This window comes from Fusarium pseudograminearum, chromosome 4, assembly GCF_000303195.2.
Source record: "Fusarium pseudograminearum CS3096 chromosome 4, whole genome shotgun sequence".
Lineage (NCBI taxonomy): Eukaryota > Fungi > Ascomycota > Sordariomycetes > Hypocreales > Nectriaceae > Fusarium > Fusarium pseudograminearum.
In genome coordinates this window covers 4494222-4514275 of record NC_031954.1, presented here as the reverse complement: position 1 = coordinate 4514275, position 20054 = coordinate 4494222, and the positions used below count along the sequence as shown (strand labels likewise).

Genomic DNA, 20054 nt, shown 5'->3' with positions numbered 1-20054 from the left:
ATTGTTTAACGCCGGGACATTCTTCACAGAGGACGAATAGCACCTGGCTATCCAATTGTTTGCAGAAGAAGAACTGAAGTGAAAGTGCTGTATCATCCACCCTCTAGCTCTGACCCTATTGTCGACGGTCAGCTAGTTGGGCGCTTTTATCCTTTGTATGAACCTCCCGACGTCGAACAATACAGCAGCAACACCCTCCTCCAGCACGCCGGGTCGAACACGATGGCCATGTCGCATAAGCTACATGTTGTTCAGTCTGCCAGATCTCACATTGGCGGTGATTACTGTGGTCCTGGCCTCACCCACAAGCGTTTCTACCCTCTAGGGTGCCGCTGTCACCTCCATCGACTCTATCCACCTACTCGTTGTGTCCACATTTGCGGGTGATCGACTGTCTGGTCAATAAGGTTCGAATGGTTCGCCATGTTAAGGCTGCGTTGCCTGTCGGATGCTAGCTGCAGCTCTGCTGGCCTCCGGAGCTAGGTTGCTACACCGCAAACCTCAAGGTAAGACGTCTCGGCGTTCTCTATCCGAATTTCTACTAACTGTGCCAGCCTTCAAAACCCCTCTGCCGACCCCGAGCCCGCTGCGTTCTGATCAATGAGACACGAGACCCCATCACCCTACACAATGCGCCGCTGGGAGTATACAGCCTGGAGCGTATCTTGATGCATGGTCGCTCTTTGTATACCAAAGGACGTCTCGTGTGTGGATAGAGGTCATTGACCGCGACCACTTGGGAGATGCCCAAATCATGAGTGCACACGCGCCAATCATTTGAAGGTTGACAAGGTCATTGCCACACGGTGTCTGTTACTCCTTTCGAAATTTTACGAGATATGTTTCTCGACAACACAGGGAACATGGGAAATGCAATCTCTTCCATTATCTGGCCACAGTGCATGCATGTTGCCACTATCGATATTGTCAATAGAGATGAGATTGCATAATATTTATTGAAGGCTTAACTCCGTTTGAGTACCCATCTGTTGATAATGCGTCTCAAGTCAATCACAAATAGATCTGCTTGACTCAGTAAGACTTGAATAAGAATAGTATTATCTTGCGAGAGAGAAAACAGTTAGGCTAAATAGCAATTCGGAGCATTATATAAGCACAATACAGGTTTTTTCCACCTAACGGGCTTGGGGTATATTATCAGATGGTAGCTCCGCCGGTGACATAGCCTCGTGACTATCAAGCTCCCACGGGTGCTGTTGTTGCTGCATCTGAGGTTCCTTAGGCTCTTGTGCAGCTGAAGCGGCACTTGACTGCCTAGCCCTCCTCGCTCGAAGCACAAACCATCCCAACGCAGCAAGTCCAATAAGAGCTACAACTCCAACGCCGGCCCCAATGCCTGCCTTGGCTCCAGTGCTCAATCCCGTATTACTCGATGAGGGGTCACTCGAAGAAGTACTAGTCGAAGAAGTAATCGTTTCAGTTCCGCTGTTGGTTGCAGAAGTTGTGGTTCCAGACGTCGTCGATGCGAAATCGGAGGAATGCCATCGGATAGGGAGACCAATGGCATTTGCTGCAGCTCCGCTAACAGTAGTCCTTTTCCAGTCTCCTCCAACAACTGATTCGGAAACTATCACCTCGACTGTACTTGGCAGTACAATGGTGCAGAGATCAGTGCTGTACCAAAGGCCAGCCTGTTTCTGTTTGACAACTAAATGAACTGGATCACTGTCAGCATGACCCCTCACCAGACATTACCTTCATACCTTGGACAACATGTAGCTCTCGTTTCGCCGCCAACTGTCGAACTACACGCTACTTCAAATCCGCTGGGACATACACCAGGGGAGTAATAAAAGGTTGAACCTAGTTCCAAGCTACTTGGAAAGCAGTCAGAGTTACTCCCCGAGGGACCCAACTGCATGTAGGTACACGCGCTGGGCGCACCAGTGCCACCAGCTTGACATGTAATTTCATCGCCTGTATATCTATACTTGTAATACTGAAAGCATGACTTGGCAGGTGTAAAGGTTGTTGTGAGATCTGGCGCCTGTGTTGTCATGGCTGCAATATTCACAGGCAAATGGATGATCTGTTCGAGTGGAGATGACAGAGGAGGAAATAATTCGTCGAGGCAGATTTCGCGAGGAGAAATGAAATGACATTTGATCCTGTCAGCACAAGAGGCACAGTTGGACCGGGATGATTGTTGGGTGAGATGCAAGCCGTGAAACGACAACCAACATCCAACGGTCACTCCGCAGTCTTACAGCCTTACCCGCCAGGAACCAGAAGATAACCTTAGCGGCAGTGTTCTCAGTAATATCCACAAGATCAACATACAGGGATTGCATAAGGAGAACATATGGTGGACCTCTAGGGTAACAACTAACATATATCTACCTCTACTTGCTGTGATAAGAGTCAATAGAAGATGGATTTAGCTTTTAGCTCATCAGATAGATCATAAAGAATCTTAACATGGTCCAAATACATGTCCTATAAAGCAACGGTCTTGTTGGTGTTAACATATCTGGGTTGCTTTTGTTGTACTGACATCTTTTGCCCAAGATCAGATTGATCAACTAACACTCACCATCCCTCAATCCGAAAACAGAAAAACGCGTCGCTTGCCGTGAAATTGTCTTGAAGAACTAGTATAATCATCTAATAGCTACCATTAAGTGTTAAGCATTACCGTCTGTCGTTAGAACTCAAGAATGTCTGCTGGTTTGTTGATACACGCCGCCTCAACACGCTACTCTAACCTAGTTTTTCTTTTATTCATATCGATGAGGCTATCGGTCACTCAGTTTCCAAAAGACATTGTCTTTTCGTATATCCAGCGTGTTCCAACATACTTGTAACGTTACCGAATATCTACTCCTGATACATTGTTGACATCCCCAAACAGGGATATGAGTGAGCTCGGAAAAGACCCACCTCGCGAATGACCGAGTCGAGAGGGAGCCCAGAGGCTGGAAGGATCAATAGACAATCTTCTAGACATGCTACTTGTGGATTCGGCTCGACTACCTTAATTATGATAGCCGCAACATCTCCATGACACTCCAAGGTGATAGGTTCCTGAGCCTCCACTCTCCACAGCCTTACATAGTCTTGTCTGCCAGAAACAAACTGATAATCCTAACAACAATGTTCTTGGCAATGAATCCTTTTCAATGCGCGACGGTATTCCATGTTGCAATACAAAGCATCACTTGGAATCCTGCTATGGAACTCATCTCGGCAAACGCTTTGGGACTCTTACAGTCGGTCAGGCTCAGCATACCACACGATGAGTATATATAGGCTATCCTGTTCCGTAGAAAGACTGAAAAAATAAGTCTTCATCAGTCGCCTTCACAACATCAACAAAGACAAGATACTCCGCTATCACTTGAACACCATGAAGACCACCACTGCTCTTTTGGCACTTGCTGCCGTTGCAGAGGGTTCCCCTCTATTCACCAAGCGTGACGACGATGATGTCTTTTCAGACAAGAGAAAAATGTGTAAAGGCTGGGATCTGAGAACTGCTGAGGGCGTCGAAGAGCTTTGGAAAAAGACTGAAGCTGGAATCGATCTTGAACTGTTCATCAACGGTCATCCTGGTACGTATCCCCCTCTCACAATACTCATTTCAAGTACTAACTATATCATACAGAGCACCAAAACAACTGGCTCAAGAATCTTGAAGATCGAGTCATGGGCGGCACCGACGGCAAGTCCGGTGCAAGCGGTTGTGGCCTCATTGGGACATCTTGCAACCCCATGGGTGGCATCGGCTGCGAAGCGCAGTTCGAGAAATACGGCACGACATTCATCAACAAGAACTCGTACTGGATCTTCCCGTCTGTCAAGGGCATGCACGGCAAATTCGCTGAGCTGCACCGCCAGCTGACCACCGAGACTCTTATCAACGGCCTCAAGATTCCCAAGATGATAGAGGAGATGAGAAAAGCCCTGCTCAGATGAAGGGCTGGATTTCTGCCGCCGCGAGTATGGGAAATGCCCTTGGAGGTCTGATTCCTGGAGTGGTATGTTTGATATCTCAACGTTTATTATCTATAACTAATCATGAATATTACAGGGCTCTGGTATCTCTGCTGGTTTGGGTCTTATATCTGGTCTCATGTCTGGCCTGGCACTTGAAGACGAAAAGGATGATGGAGCTGCAACAATCTCCGCCGGTCTCGCCGATATCTTCAAAACGGCTTCGGCCAAGCTCGAGGATACTCTCCGAATCGCCACCGGTGGCGGCAGAAACGAAGACGAGTACAACTCTCTCCCCGCTCCCAAATGGGACACCTACCAAACCAAGATCGCCAAGCTGTTCAGCGGCTGGTTCCTACTCGATGACGACGAGACTGTCCGCGTCACGCTGGGCTCAATTACGAACAACATCCAGAAGAAGGTTGCCAATGACGTTATGAAGGCCTCCAAGCTGCACCTCGTTGCCGATAAGCTTGGCGGCAAGGATTCGCGGGAGAAGTGCGGTTACTCTACCGGCCGACAATGGCTACCTCTTCGTGATGGTGAGGAGTACTGCTGGTACATTATGAAAAACGACCCCAACCACACTCGACAGGGCCAGTGGCATGAGGTTGGGGCAGATATCTATGAGAAGATGGCTTCGTATGGTCTTGGTGACCGTGAGACGTACTACAAGTCTCTTATCGACTGCGCCCTCAACAAGGGAGACAAGGATGATGTTGATACGAGCAATCTTGTCCAAGGAGAGATCCCTCGCTGCTTCTTCAACTTGCCTGCTGTGTTTGTGGAACATGACAGCTCACATGGCTGCGGAAGTCCTTTTGACAGTCACAATTGTGACTACCGCAAGGGAACCCCTCTCAAGTGATGCGCATGTGATATCACTGACCGCTAATCTTCTACTGTATATATTTCATACCGTTATATGTCTTTGTATTATTAGCAGTATCGATTAGAACTCCAATCCTATTTGATAGTCTTACAAATCGCAGTTCTGGACCTTTTGCTTTACTTGGTAGCGTGACATTACAATGCGAGGAAATCAGGTTGAAATCTCTGATCCTGGAAGAATCGAGCATAGTGCAAAGCAATGTGACCTTGGTGTATACTACGGACCCGAGAAGAAGCCCGTTTTCTTGGACTGCGGCAGGTATTTATGATTCTGGAGAAGCTCGGATGTGCTGCTCCGTTGTGACCTATAACTTGCATCTCGTATATGTTTCAATGACCAATCGTGCGTCTGTTTGAGTTTCCATGTGATAATCACGGCAGTTCTGTATCGTGGAGTGCCTGATATCAACCGTGCACTAGGGCCGGGAGGTGTGCAAGTAAACATTCTCGGAAACAGAAGAGTGTCCCGCTAGATATATGATTGGCAGTGTTAGGGTATCAGGTTTCGGATTGGACTAGGAGACCCTGCAATACCCATGGCATAAGGTCCACGGACTGTACTGGACTGCAGAGTAGCAAGCCGATAGAGATAGGTCCACATGCTGCTATGTACGGATATGGCCGTCCAGTTTAGGAACCGGTCTAATCAGGAGCAGGGTACCCTGGCAATGCCCAGCATAAAAATATACCCGAGCGCTAAGCCACGCCTTTGACGCATCAGTCACGTTGTGAAATCTTATTGATTGTGCAGCCTTGTGGCCTGCTGAACTTGATATTGGTCGTCTTTTTGTTGAATTATCATGTATACACTGCTATGGCTGCTACTGTCTTGGAATTACTCACTAAAAGTGTTAAGCGCCCCCAGACCATCATCGCGCACCCATCACACATGGTATCAGTTCATGATGATGTCAATTGCGAGGATCGATGCCTGATGGATACTATTGCATTACATATTGAGGAGACACAGTATGCAACTGCAACACAAATGTATCCACTGTACCAGTTGAATTTTGCCTGCATATGAGATAGACTTCGACCCCCATTCCGATATAATTGGGTATCTATCGCATGACATGATACGCGAGTCCTGCATAATATACCCACTCACGGGGTCTTGTTCGGACCCGAGTAGTACTAGGGATAGAGAGAGGCAGAGAGAGAGTTCTTGTACTATTTGTATATAAGAACTTTTGCAAGATCTGAATTAGAAAGTTGTGGTTCATCACTAAAATCAACATACACAATTGTAACAACCTTTTATTGAACAGAAGCCATGTCTGTCCTCTCCATCCTCCTGGATGGTGAAGTAATACACCCGATGGTGTTACTGCCACTTGCAGCTGTAGCCATGGTAAGCCTTCTATCCTGGTAGCAAGTTTCTGTATCATCTGTATGCCGACTAACAATTTCAAGCTCGTCGTATATACACTCTTTTGGGCTATTTACAACCTTTTCTTCCATCCTCTTAGCAAGTTCCCTGGTCCAAGACTCTGGGCCATCTCAACCATTCCCTACATTCGAAAACTTGCAGGTGGTGAATGCCACTTCACGATACTTGAGATGCACAAGAAGTACGGCCCTATTGTGCGAGTCGGTCCAAATGACCTTTCTCTCAATCACCCAGACGGAATGAAGGCCCTTCGTGGCCATCGCAAGACCGGAACTGGGGAGAACAGCAAGGAACCGATTAGCACATCAATGAATTTCGACAACATCATCGGCGCCGATCGAGAAAATCACCAGCGTTACCGTCGTTCCCTTGCCCACGGCTTCTCCCAGCAGTCCATGACGGCCCAACAGCCCATCATCCGAGGATATGTTGACAAGTTAATGAAGGGACTGCATGCAGTATCCGACAATGGTACAAAGCCTGTTGATATTGCGACCTGGTACAACTTCACCACCTTTGATATTATTAGCGATCTAGCCTTTGGTGAGCCTTTTGGATGCCTTGACACCGGGAAGATTCATCCTTGGATTACCCTCATGTTCTCAGGCGTTAAGGAGGTGTCCTTCACCACCGCTATGGCTCGCACCCCTTGGCTCAACAACCTTTGGAAGCTCGTCACTCCGAAGCAATCAATGACCAAATGGGCAGGGCACGTGGAAACGGCGAGGGAAAAGGTACGCAAGAGACTGGCGTCTGAAGAGAAACGCCCTGATTTTATCGAGGCCATGTTGGAAAGAACAGGAGCATCTGGAAATGTAAGTGAGCCGAATTAATGTTTGGCTTGGTCATGATGCTGATTCGTCTCCAACGATAGCAAATGACTTTTGAAGAACTAGCCTCCAACGCACAAATTCTCATCCTTGCTGGTTCCGAAACCACCGCGACGGTACTCACAGCAACAACCTACTTCCTGGCCAGCAACCCCGAGACTCTGAAGAAGGTCGTCAACGAAGTGAGGTCGGGATTCGACTCCGAAAACGAGATTGATATGCACAGCGTAAATAAATTGACCTACATGTTGGCCTGCCTGAACGAGGGTATGCGTATGTTCCCACCTGTCATCAACGGAACATTGCGCCAGATTCGTCCCGAAGGAGATGACATTATCGGTCACTATATTCCCGGTGGAGTATGTACTATCTTGAAACCCCATCAGTGACCTCTATTAACATTCTCTCAGGCTACAGTAGATATCTGGCAATGGGCTGTTCATAACAACCCAGACCATTTTGCACTTGCTGATCAGTTTGTCCCTGAGCGCTGGCTAGAGAATAATGACCCGCGCTTCGCAAATGATGCAAAGCAGGCAGTGAACCCCTTCTCACTGGGCCCTAGAGACTGCATTGGCAAGAAGTAAGATATCAATCCCTCTCCATCCTGCCAAGTTCACCATGACTGACTTTTCTCTAGTCTGGCATATGCCGAGATGCGCATGATTCTTGCCCGCGTTCTCTGGAACTTTGATGTTAGCCTGCATCCTGACACTCCAGGATGGGACAAGAGAATAAAGTCTTATATCATTTGGGAGAGAGGAGCCATGAATGTGATGCTCACTCCCCGAGACACTGAGTAAAAGCACAAAGGCTGCTGATTTGATACAATTATATACTTACACCATCAATAATTTCTTTTGTTCAATGGGGGATCAATATTTGTGTTTGTGAAAGGACAGAAGGGACAAATTGATCAACATCAAATCATCAATACATCATTTGATACCTCGCGACTGGAGTTCTATACAGCTCCCTCGGTTTCTTATCATGTGATATTATGTTGTGCTTCCTCGCAAAATGCACGTGATAAAATCAGGCTGCCATCTTGGTACATTGAGAGCCCTTATGTCAGGCTTACTATCTTTCCACCTTGAATCCTTCACTAATACCCCGTCATTACGTCTGTCATCACAGCTTCTACAGTACCTCCCAGCCAGACATAGATTGTTCCATGGCTGTCAAACTGATCATTGTGCTTTAACTCGTGCTACCAAGTCTGTCATCCAGTATGAACTTTCTCAGAGGGCTTCTTCAGCCGCAACAGAACATCGATGACCCTATCACGCATGTTCAACAATTGAATCTCCTTGCGGAGAAATCACATTCTAGATACCTGTCATATCAATCCTTGGCTGATCTGGACAGAAGTATCAGTTATTATCGACAAGCGATAGAAAGAATACCCAGCTCGTATCCGTCTGAACACGCTGGGCTGCTGAACAACCTAGCATCGCGCTTGCTGGATAGATATGATCGAACAACAAAGATAGCAGACCTGGATGAAGCTTGCGAAAAACTACGACAGGCCATAGAGCTGGCTCCTCCTACCTATCCTCAGCGCGGGGCGCTTTTAAGCAACTTGGGAATCCAGCTTGCTCAGAAATACACACAAACTGGTCAGATACAGTGCCTAGAAGAGGCTGTTCAAGTTTCACGAGAAGCAGTCGCGTGTACTGCTGAATTGGACCTTGACCGTCCTGCATTTCTCTGCAACCTTGGCCATAGGCTTGGGCAATATTACTCGGCGTCTGGTAAAAGGGAATACTTGGATGGATCTATCAGGGCTTTCCGAGCTGCCAACGTTTCCACATATCAAGGTCATACACATAGGCTGGCAATATTGGTCAGCTTTGCATTGCAACTAGGAGAGAGATACTCATCAGAAGGAAATCTTGATGATCTCGATGAGGCAATTATCTTCGCAAAACAAGTTTTAGATGAAACTGAAGAGAAAGATCCCTGGAGACGTGACAGGATGGGCACCCTTGCAGATCTACTCTATTATAGATTCAACCGGACAGGAGGGATATTTGACTTGGACGAAGCCATCCATATGAGAAAGAAAATCGTTCGTGCGACTCCTAAATCACAAAAAGGCAGACCTGGATCTCTTAACAATCTAGCCAACCTCCTTCTTGCACGAAACAGTCGATCAGGAGTACTCTCAGACTTGGTAGAAGCCATCGATCTTATCAAACAGGGCATCAAAGACACACCGAATGGCAATGTTTACAGGGGAGCAATGCTGGCTACACTTGCAGCAATACTCGGGACTAAAGCTATCCAGACAAGCAATGACAAAGATCTGGACGAAGCCATAGATGTCGCGTACCAGGTTATTCAAGTTGTTCCATCTGCTTATCCCGAGAGAGTCAAATATCTGCACAACTTGGCGAAGCTGTTGAGGATGAGGTACTCTCAGTCAATGACGGCCAAAGACCGTAAAGAAGCCATCGAAATCGCTCAAGAGGCAGTTGACACGGCACCATCCGATTTTCCTGATCGATCTTCGTTGTTGAGTAACCTCGGTACGCATTTAGCAGAGAGCTTCTCCCAGACCAAGGACCCGACAGATTTGGAAAAGGCAAAAGAATTCTTTATTTCTGCAATTTACCATAATACGTCCCCCATACAGAGTCGGGTCACCGCTGGCCGTTACTTTTTGTTATTGCCAGACATACTCGCAGACTTGGATCAAGCCTACAACGTTGCCAAATTTACCGTCGATTTGATCCCTCTTTTGAACTCACATTCAATACAGAATATTGATAGACAGACTCTGCTTATGCAAGCCGTAGCCATTGCGTCTGATGCTGCGGCTATTGCGTTGTTGCATAACCGAACAACAATCGATGCTGTGCAGCTACTGGAAACTGGGCGCAACATCATTGCCAGCTCTTTACAGGATCTGCGTACAGACTTGTCCATTCTTCAGAAAGAGCATCCAGATCGAGCCAATCGCTTTGTGCAGCTTCGCGATCAATTGGATGTACCTGTTACCAAGAACAGCACTATAGAGAGTAACAACTCTGGGCAACCGTCACGAGAAGCAGATCGACGGCGCGATGCCGAAGAGAAACTAAAAGTCCTTCTTGAGGATATTCGAGCTCAATCTGGTTTCGAAGATTTCCTACTTGCCCCATCAGCCACAGATCTGTTGGCAGCGGCAAGAGATGGACCAATTGTGATCATAAACGTCAGCCAATTCGGTTGTCACGCCTTGATCATCGAACAGTCGGGGGCACGTACCGTGCCCTTGCCCTCTCTCTCCTGGGGCAAGATCCATCGTCGTGACCGTGGCTCACTCGAAACCCATGAGTGGCTCTGGAATGTCATCGTCTCCCCTGTCCTCAACGCCATGAATTTTACTCAAACTCCTGCAGATCATGGCTTGCCTCATATATGGTGGATCCCGACAGGACGACTTGTGGAGTTTCCACTTCATGCTGCTGGATACCACTTGAACGGCGGATTAAAGACGGCTCTTGATAGAGTGGTCTCATCCTACACCCCTTCTGTGAAGACACTTATTCACAGTCGACGACAGCAGGGTCCAAAGATCCAGGGGCATGTCAAGCGAAACCTGGTTCTGGTTGCAATGGAGAGTACACCTGAACAGGGCCATCTCGACTACGCGGCCGAAGAGATCCAGTCTATCCGCGATGTCACAAAGGGCTTGACAATGATACTTGCTAAAGAGCCACCGACTGTCAAAAACGATGTTTTATCGGCTTTGGGATCTTGTTCCATTTTCCATTTCGCAGGCCACGGTGGGACTGATTCGCTAAACCCATTGAAAAGTCGTCTCCTGCTTTCCGACTGGAAGGCTGATCCCTTATCGGTTGAGAACATCCTAGACATTAATCTCGGCCGCGAGATGCCTTTTCTCGCCTATCTTTCGGCTTGCGGCACAAGCAGAATTCGGACCGCAGGGTTCGTCGATGAGGCCATCCATATGACGAGTGCGTTCCAGCTAGCAGGGTTTCAACATGTCATTGGGACGCTCTGGGATGTTAGCGATCGAACGTGTGTCGACATGGCCATAGTAACATATGAGAGTCTGCTGAGGGGGGGTATGAGTGATGAGTCTGTGAGTAGAAGTCTTCACGACGCTACTCGCGAGCTGCGGAGTCAATGGCTTAAGGCTGAGATGGGACAAGATGGTGATACAGGGGTACGGGATATTGTGCCGATGAGAGATGAGTCTGATATTAGGCCCTTGTGGGTGCCTTACGTGCATTATGGTATATGATGGAACCCTTGGATTTGGAGTAGTTGGATATCACTTTCTCACGACATTATGAAATAGTTGTGGTGATATTTTTCTTGGCGAATACGATATCAATGAAGACATTTACCATAATTGCACAAGTAGGAACATGTTCCCGGACTATGAAATTAAGAGTAAAATAATTAATAAAATTGAACGTAGTTCGAATGTTCGCCATAAATGCTTCATTTTGGGCAAGGTCCGTATCAAGCAATCAGCGCAGTGGCCATACCGGCTAAAGCTACAACAGCTAATGCGCGAACCAGAGGCCGAGATCCAGCAGAAACTGTCTCGGTAGGAACAGCGGAGGTGGTCGTTTCTGTGATGGCGGCCGCAGTATTCGAGATATCCATATCAGTTGTGCTGGGATCGTCGTTTACACTGTCAAGGCTAGTATCGGTGGTAGTTGACGCCTCAGCAGTTGAAGTAGGTTCAGCAGTAGAAGTAATCATGCTAGCTGGGGTTGCCTCCGATACAGATGCGAATTTCTCGAAACCGCCTGTAAGAGTGACGGCGTGGTATGAAAGAGTAAAGTCTGCACCCGTCTCGCCCTTGGTTCTGGTAGTTGTATACTCGGTCGAATCATCCCACCCAGATTGCTTCGAGACTGTGCATTTCTCGATTACCGACCGGCTCATTTCGCATACGCTGGAGTAAACGGTTCCATTGACAGTGCCGTGTACATCGTATATGCCCGTCGCAGCGGCGCCTTTCGGTAACGTTTCGCTGGCCCAGGGGCCGAAATTGACGAATTCTGTTTGGTAGTCGCACCCTTTGTCGCTGGATGGGTAGCAACCTCGTAGCATATATCGTGTTTCTGTGGCTTCGGCTTCGAAAACTTCGCCGGTGATAGCTACATTGCTACCTACAGGCCAGAGAAGCGATGTGATGGAAGTCGAAGGCATTTTTGGACGAAATGACCGTGGAGAGGAAACAACGAACTGTGCTACGACACGCGAATTGGGATAGGATCTTTGTGTTTAATAGCGATGCGAAAATTAAAATTACAGGCGCTGGATGTCAACCAACAGAGCCTTGGCGAAGTTTCATGTTGACTGTCAGCAGTATATAGAGTATGATCTGAGCTGTTCTGACTGGAGCGGCTACTGCGCCGTAGAAATGGTAGTCTACTAAGTCTCAGGGTACAGAAATAAACGACCGAAGAAGCTTACTCTAAATAGACAAGGATGATCTACTGCTTTCGTCTCTTATACTTCCGGCGAATATTCGACTTGTCAGATCTTGAAAGCATGTTCTTATTACGGGCAACAACTCGCGAGCTACCCACTATAGTTTGAACCAGTAGACATCCTCAGGGCACCCACCAGCGGGTGCTGTATCCACTGCGAGCTCACGAGCTTCATGGCTCTGTTTAAAGAATTCTGTGGGAATACAGATGATATGAGGAGTCATTAGGTACTCAGCTTACGAAATCTTGCCTTGTGGTATTATACAAGTATTATATAAGAAGACTTGAGAGAGCCACTCGAGGCAGATCCAATCATTGTAAAGATCTCACCGTGCATCAAGTCAAAGGCATAACACTCGCCAACAAGATGGTATCCGTCTTGAACTGGCCTGAGTACAAAGGGTACCGCGGCACCGAACAACACACAAAGTACATCACCTTCTTTCATAGACACAGGTCCAACACCGAACATGCTCAGCTCGGTCACGAAAGCTTTGTAATTGCGACGCAGAGGTGCCATGGCGTTAATGAATCGACTGGCATTCCCGTCCTTGGCAACATCGGCGAGGAAGTCGAATTGTGTCATGTCATCCAGTCTCGACTCGATGACCGTCTCGAACGCCAGGAGGTTGTATATGAGCCATTCTCGATGTAGAGAGAGGACTGCAGCTGCCAGGTCGGCAAGGTGTGTGCTGGCATTGTTCACAGGGTAGCCTCGACCATCACCACCACATGACAAGCTGAGAGCACACTTTTGCCAATCCGACTCACTCCATCTGGGCTTCCGGAGGAAGTATTGGGCTTTTCTCTCTTGCTCGTAACAATGCACATCCGTGTCCCATACTGCCTTGATGCGATGCACAACCACACCCTCAACTATCAATTTTGCCGTCTGATCGTTTCCGATGATTCCTGATGGATGGTTGGTTGCACACTGAAATCGTGGATGGGGTTGGACAGGAAGGATAGTCCATGGTTGGCGCTGACCCCAATTGGGGATCCATGAGCCTGGATGACAGTCCCCTCCACGATTGGATACCATTGCTGAGGATAGCAGCGTTAGAGGTGATTCGCCTCTCAGAAGTAGCCATGCTGTATCTTGGTAAACCTTGTCCAATTTGACTTCCTTGCTGTAATCCGGAATGATCTTCTCGTTGATGCCATCTGTTGTCTGGATGCCGGTCAGTCCGTAGATCTTATCCCGTTCCTCTTTGCATTGGAATGATCTGGTAGCGCGAAGCAGTTCAGCGAATGTGAACTTCAGCGGTGGGAAACAACTTTGTGATGCTGACAGTCGATACATCAGATACGCGTTTGCCGCTCCACTTGGTACTATCTTGCCTGCTCCATTTGGGTCAACAATCGGGTTATGAAGAATGATAGATGCTGCGAGTCCGATCCATTCCCATTCTATCTGATATCGTCCTAGTTGGACAATAGCGCTCCTGGCAAGAACAGCTTCCTGTATGACCCAAATTCGCGAGAACCATTGCCGCTGAAAAAGGTTCAACAAAGACGAATGACGGCGACGATATTCTTGACGATAGTCCCAATCCTGTGTGTTGAAGTTGCATTTGCCCTTGTTATGGTGGGTGATGATAGACGAGCTGTTACTGAGAACTTCTTCAGTGTATGTCGCCTCAACATCCTTCTCATTATTTTGAAGAAGCCAGTCATTGACGATTGAACATACACTATCAAGGCTTTTTGATGTCGGAGGTGGGTCTCCAAGCATGGGTTGATAACAATGATCATCGTCAAACTCGTCGCCAAGCCAAACAATAACACGGTATGCGTTGCCATAAATTGTCCTCATCATTTGTACCTGTTGGCCTTTCTCACGCACATTGTTTTGATTGATACAAATTGCATCTGCCCATATAACTCTTGACGAGTCTGTTCGTCGCAGCCCGAGCAAAGCAGAATGCAAATTTCTTGATATACCGATTATATGATGTTCCTGATTTGCTTCGACCCGGATCTTTGCATGTTGGGCTACTTCCCCGCTGCCCCAAGTGTATGATAGAGCTTCGTATGCCATAGCATTCTTTGAGATATTGCAAACACAAAGCCTGGCTTCAATAACATTACTGATACCTGGGAGGATCTCTAACAACCGAAATTGATCAGATCCAAGACGAGGTCGGTATATACCCTTTGTGATGTTTTGGGAAGTATTCAGGTCGTCGTCCACAATGTATTGCCTGATTTCTAGTGCTTGGCCAACATGATCCAATGGTGAAACTTTCTTGATACTGGCGTTCTGTTGCGTATTGCAGAAAAGAGGTGTTTTGGCCGTATTGGTATCAGCCCAACTATTCAACACACCAAATGAAGTAATGATGCCTGGCATGCACTGTTGCAGACACTATTGAGAGACTCTACATTAGTGCACCGATACTATGCACGAAAAGTGAAGGATAAAAGAAAATATTGGGATCTTGGGCCGCAGTATGTTGTATGCTATTCATTAATCCATCTACTTACATGAGGAGGAAGACAAAGAATGTCAACATTTTGTAAAGGATACCGCGGCATCTCGAAGATTAGACTTGTCTTAGGACCAACACCCGTTTCGGAAAGAAATTGCAAAAACTTAATTGTAATACTCAATAACGATGAACATCAATACTCCACTGCTAGTGCTTGGGATGTGTAAAGGACATAAATACATCTTGTTTCTTCATATGATGACGTGAGGCGCATTTAATGCACAGCCACTACATATTTCTATTCTGGTAGCCAATTAGAAAGACGTGTTGGTACTTCATAATCGGCAGCTCACCTTTTCGAAGGACGACCAACCACATGATATTGCCAAGATCAAGGCGCAGTTCCCAACACGGAGACCAATACATCATTTTTGTTTTGTAGATGGTGGCTGTGTGTAGCTACAGGGATTTTTCTCTCCGCAAGAGGTCGACAGCCTCGTCGTCGATCTTTTTCGTTTCGGTAGGGCTGACAGTCTCGTCGTGGAACATGGGAGGTTTCCACGAACAAATCCTATTCCGATAAGCCTATACTGATAATTTCAATGGGAGATCCAATTTTTGCGGTCGACTTCCTACCGAAGACCTCGAGCGTAGAACTAATGACGAGTTTGCCATCGCCGATAAAGACAACTCGAGTTTCTACTTCTGTCAGTCCTATTTGAACGATGTCACATGGTTTTGGGCGTCGGCACCTATGCAAATCTATTATCTTACTAACCATTGCTAACAGACAGCCCTCCAGCCCCCTGGCAAAACTCCCACCAAGCGATCCGATGGACCAACGTTGCAGCTCTCATTTTGACCTTTCGTCATGATGCAGCCGCATGTGCAAGTCAATGTTCGAAATGATCTGGACCCTGTACTGTTGTCTTTAACACAGGAAACGCTGGTGACAAGTATAGCTTAGCCACCGGGTCTAATAGCATCAATGCGCATGTCTAGTAAACAAAGAGACTATCGACTGATCGTCGCTGCAATGTCATTGTGCCTCTGGAGCATCCTATGACTTAAATTAACAAAGCCTATCTTCAGTCAAAGCACAGCAATTGTATATCTAGCGAGAACATGACGCTCTTCACTTTAACAAGAAGTCTTTTTGACTATTCCACTACACAGTCTTTCCGTCAACTGTACAATACTGCTGGGTACATGAGCAAACTTCCACATACCATGAACAGCGCAACGGTCAAATCGAACACCAACATAGTGCAGGCGAACAACGAAAACACAATAGGGAACAAGCATGATATCTGCGAGTATAAAAACCTGGTCCGTGCCTCTGACTAAAATCCGTTCTCTACACATCTCTCAGCAATACAAAGCAGTACTACGACACCAGAATATATTTTGCCAATCACCAGTATTATCAGCTTTGAAACACCCAACACCGCTATAAGTACCAGGAAGACCGTAAGTATGTCGTCCAGTGGTACTCAGTCCGGCCCCAAGACCACCTCTAAAAAGACCACCAAGCTTCTATCGACTCTGAAGAACGTGGTTCGTGTAACCTTCTACAAGAAGTCTGAGGACAAGAAGGAGGACACGATTGAAGAGCGCTTCAGCAGGCACGAGCAACACTCTATGCAAGTTGAGCATTCCAGGCAAGTTGAGCGTCCCAAGTACGAGCACCAACCCTGGTCGTACAAGCAGCCAGAATCTCCCGACATCGGACCATCTCAGGAGGAGTATGATGAGGAAGATTGGGATTATGCTTGCCATGGAGTCTTGGACGATTCTCTACCATTGGAGAGCCCGCGTCCGAAACATCCTGGCAAGCATGGCATACTCGACGGCGACGACGAGGCCATGGCACCGGGACACTATGATCAGACAGGTTGGGGTTATGCCGAACTAGTAGGCTTAGACGATTTTGTACCCCTGGAGAGCCCGACTCCAAGTCCTGCCGGCAATCCTAGCATGGCCGAGGCCACTGCACAGGAGAGGTATGTTGAGGACGATTGGATCAAGGCTTATTTCGACAAAGAAGACTCAACCGATTAGGTACCCGTTGAGACTTCGATGTCGTATCGTGCTGGGACGCCTAGCATGATGGACGAGATCCAGGCCACTGCAGAGGAGGATCAGCTTCTTGTCGAATCTCGTCGGTTTATAAACTAAACGATTCGGTAAGGGTTAGATGGAGGAGGCGGATGAGACGCTGCCAAAGTGTCTTTACTTTTCGAGGTGCGCGTTGTCAAGGTAAGTCGTAGTCTAATAACCTTTACCTAGGAAGCCTGGTACTTTGTAGGTCCCGATTTCGTATATAATTTTACTTTGAGCGGTGGAAGCTGGTAAGTGGATTAACGTAGCAGAAAACGATAGCTACAATGCCGAATTCTTGACACAACTTCACCTTGAAGATAAGGTTTCCATCATAAATCATACTTTTTGAGCATTATGACTCCAATGCTCTCACGAGAGACACAACTTCACATTTTAACTAATGAACATAATGTATGTATGAGCCTTCATATTCCCGGCAACCTTAAAGATCCTAGACTTCAGTGTCTGCTAGTGCTTGAACAGCACAACCTTGAGTGGCTGTCATGGGCAGGTATCAAAAAGGGGCTATCATGATGTATTGAACAATACTGACGTGCGAATGAACAATCCCATAACCTTTTCACATTTTCGAAAGACCCTTCCAATGCTTCACCGCTTGTGCCCCTTTTGTCGTGACCTCTTCCAAAAGTGGCTGTAAGGTTCAAAGGTAGCCCAAAGGGATCAACATCCACGTGCTGCTTTTGGCAATGAGGAAGACGCCTTGTGGATACAACGTTGAAATAACTGGTTTGTGGTAATAAAGTTTGTTCCACTACCTGTCATGACCTGCGGGTCAGTCGCGCAGACGTGATGCCGCTGTTGGTCATTGGATAATGATGGCCGTTGGTAGAAGATGGCGTTTTCAGAGTTTGTTGGTGTCAACTGTCCCCGCTCTGGTTAGTTGAAACAGGATTGTACAAGAAGGCAGTGGTGCACCGGAGAAAGAAAAAAGAATTCCAAAGTCAATTGTTATCATTTGTCACACTTGTCAATCTGTCTTGAGAATAGAAGCCGTACTTTGAAGCCTTTGTTGATATCTTTGTGCTCCTTTGTGTAAGCCAGTCTCTCTTCCTTGCAACTCTGCAAGGCATTTCAATTTGGTCTTGCAGTTTAATGGAATTGTGTTTGTTTTATCTCATGTTCCATTGTAACATTTCCCTGTGTCTGCAATTATCCGTTGTTCTTTGTTCCTCTTGTTCGCTGCTGAGCTTCCACTACCTAACAAAGGCTATATTCGCGTGACTAACCAAACTACCAGGCTTCATTCGATACATACACGTGTTTGAACATTTCACTCAAAGACAATCTGTATTCAGCTGCATGCCTAGACGATAGCAGCTTCAATTCACGTCGCCCCTTCATCCTTCTTTAGCAGTACATATTATTTCGCCACGGTTTCTTGAACCTTATTCCCTCAACCCTCACCTAAGCATCAGAACATCTATCTACTGAACACGAACTATTCAAACCTACGACACAATATGGCTCGTATCGCCTGGGACGACGATGTATCAAGCATCTCCAGTGGTGACTCTGTTCACACCTTGTCCCCTTCTGACTTTGAAGGTGAGTCCCATACGTTTTGAGGTTAAAGGAATAATCTAACGGATTCGTAGTACTTGACATGGATGAGCCAATGTCTTCGTTTGAGACGGGGATAATGACCCCATCCGAGTCGTCCTTCTCTTTTACGCCGCCAGGAACACCCTCGACTGAATCAGACTTTTCGGCACAAGAGAAATGGGATGACCTAGTCGTCACATACCGTCAAGCCGTTAATCAAGTTCGACAAATTGAGGACGAAATGACCAACCTCCGCTATCGCAGCCTCCAGCCACGCATCAGCATGGACGTTGAGAGATCCGGCATCCACCAGCGATCCCAGCCACGGACTGCTATGCAAAGTCTATATGACATCAATGACGACATGCAGCCCTCTCGACGATGGGACAGCACCCGCACCACTCTCGACCTAGTGCCAGGAGCCCATCAACTCAACCTTGAGTTGAGCGAGGCGGTGGAACTCTCAATTGTGCAACTGGATACCCTCAGTGGGAAGAAAACCATGATCAGCCTGACTGCCAAGTCAAGTGGGGCGAATCTCAAGCAATTGCTGGGATTCTGGGAGTTCAGTATGCCATTGGACAAGTAGGACCAATCCAATGGAGACCATTTGAAAGAAGAAACCCCAAGTCATGGACCAAGTCAGTCGGGGTCAAGCAGAAGTCATTCTCTTGGGAGACGTGTTTTGCAACGCTTGTATTGGGCAGGCGGTGTATATTGAATTGTGCAAATGGCTGGGAGTATGAGATTGATGGCGTTGGCGTTATGCATAGATATTCGGCTACGACGAGATTACTTAAGTTCTGCATTGTAAAACAGCCCTTTTGCTACATTATTGTCCCGGTGACTGCACATTAAAATTAAGATCAAGTTGCAAAACCAAAAAGTAATCGTTAACATTCGATGAGGAAAAAAAGAAAAACATATGGAATAACTGCTTGTTCCTAATTATCTTGCCTCGACACGGGATCGAACCGTGGACCTTGTCATTACTAGTGACACGCTCTACCACTGAGCCATCGAGGCGAGTTCTTATTGGATGTTCGAGTAGTGCCCAAAGTGACAAGATGTTGTTGCTTAGCCCCCAGTAATACTCGCCCCACTAAACTCAACTGACAACTACCCGGTATCAGAATAAGATAACCACATGAGAAGAAGGAGGATAATAGAGAGGGATTAAAGGTGGTCATGTTTAGTAGTGGCTTGGACACTACATATCTTCGTATGAGACTTTGGCAGTCCCTTTGTGTGTTCGGCCATCTCTCGAGAGGACAAGACCAAAGAACTGTCCGCAGTTGGTTTGACTTTGCTTACTGAGCTCAAACTCAGTGGCGATGGAAATCTATGGTTTCGAGAGTTTGAGAGTGGTCCACTCGATGACACTGAGAATTTCATCATCATGGAAGCTGCGTGTCAGTGGACACAG

General features: G+C 47.0%; 9 protein-coding genes across 9 annotated transcripts; 6 read left to right on the top strand and 3 right to left on the bottom strand.

Annotated features, from left to right (window-relative positions):
* Positions 1-1136: 1136 nt before the first annotated feature.
* FPSE_04385 (uncharacterized protein) lies at positions 1137-2020 on the bottom strand (the record flags this gene model as incomplete). Its single annotated transcript, XM_009257503.1, has 2 exons — positions 1137-1678; positions 1906-2020. 2 exons carry the CDS (start codon positions 2018-2020, stop codon positions 1137-1139), a joined length of 657 nt encoding a protein of 218 aa, XP_009255778.1.
* Positions 2021-3367: 1347 nt separating this feature from the next.
* Positions 3368-3936, top strand: FPSE_04384 (uncharacterized protein; the record flags this gene model as incomplete). Its single annotated transcript, XM_009257502.1, has 2 exons — positions 3368-3572; positions 3626-3936. The coding sequence occupies 2 exons, from the start codon at positions 3368-3370 to the stop codon at positions 3934-3936; spliced, it is 516 nt and encodes a 171-aa protein (XP_009255777.1).
* Positions 3937-3962: 26 nt separating this feature from the next.
* Positions 3963-4822, top strand: FPSE_04383 (uncharacterized protein; the record flags this gene model as incomplete). The annotated part of the gene is made up of 2 exons (XM_009257501.1): positions 3963-3998; positions 4052-4822. The coding sequence occupies 2 exons, from the start codon at positions 3963-3965 to the stop codon at positions 4820-4822; spliced, it is 807 nt and encodes a 268-aa protein (XP_009255776.1).
* Positions 4823-6121: 1299 nt separating this feature from the next.
* On the top strand, positions 6122-7871 carry FPSE_04382 (uncharacterized protein; the record flags this gene model as incomplete). Its single annotated transcript, XM_009257500.1, has 5 exons — positions 6122-6199; positions 6262-7053; positions 7113-7427; positions 7479-7651; positions 7709-7871. 5 exons carry the CDS (start codon positions 6122-6124, stop codon positions 7869-7871), a joined length of 1521 nt encoding a protein of 506 aa, XP_009255775.1.
* A 428-nt stretch (positions 7872-8299) lies between these two features.
* Positions 8300-11323, top strand: FPSE_04381 (uncharacterized protein; the record flags this gene model as incomplete). Its single annotated transcript, XM_009257499.1, has 1 exon — positions 8300-11323. One exon carries the CDS (start codon positions 8300-8302, stop codon positions 11321-11323), a length of 3024 nt encoding a protein of 1007 aa, XP_009255774.1.
* A 224-nt stretch (positions 11324-11547) lies between these two features.
* On the bottom strand, positions 11548-12246 carry FPSE_04380 (uncharacterized protein; the record flags this gene model as incomplete). Its single annotated transcript, XM_009257498.1, has 1 exon — positions 11548-12246. One exon carries the CDS (start codon positions 12244-12246, stop codon positions 11548-11550), a length of 699 nt encoding a protein of 232 aa, XP_009255773.1.
* Positions 12247-12628: 382 nt separating this feature from the next.
* Positions 12629-15046, bottom strand: FPSE_04379 (uncharacterized protein; the record flags this gene model as incomplete). The annotated part of the gene is made up of 3 exons (XM_009257497.1): positions 12629-12723; positions 12861-14845; positions 15018-15046. 3 exons carry the CDS (start codon positions 15044-15046, stop codon positions 12629-12631), a joined length of 2109 nt encoding a protein of 702 aa, XP_009255772.1.
* Positions 15047-16438: 1392 nt separating this feature from the next.
* On the top strand, positions 16439-17023 carry FPSE_04378 (uncharacterized protein; the record flags this gene model as incomplete). The annotated part of the gene is made up of 1 exon (XM_009257496.1): positions 16439-17023. The coding sequence occupies one exon, from the start codon at positions 16439-16441 to the stop codon at positions 17021-17023; it is 585 nt and encodes a 194-aa protein (XP_009255771.1).
* Positions 17024-18546: 1523 nt separating this feature from the next.
* On the top strand, positions 18547-19217 carry FPSE_04377 (uncharacterized protein; the record flags this gene model as incomplete). The annotated part of the gene is made up of 2 exons (XM_009257495.1): positions 18547-18631; positions 18682-19217. 2 exons carry the CDS (start codon positions 18547-18549, stop codon positions 19215-19217), a joined length of 621 nt encoding a protein of 206 aa, XP_009255770.1.
* Between the last annotated feature and the right edge of the window lie 837 nt (positions 19218-20054).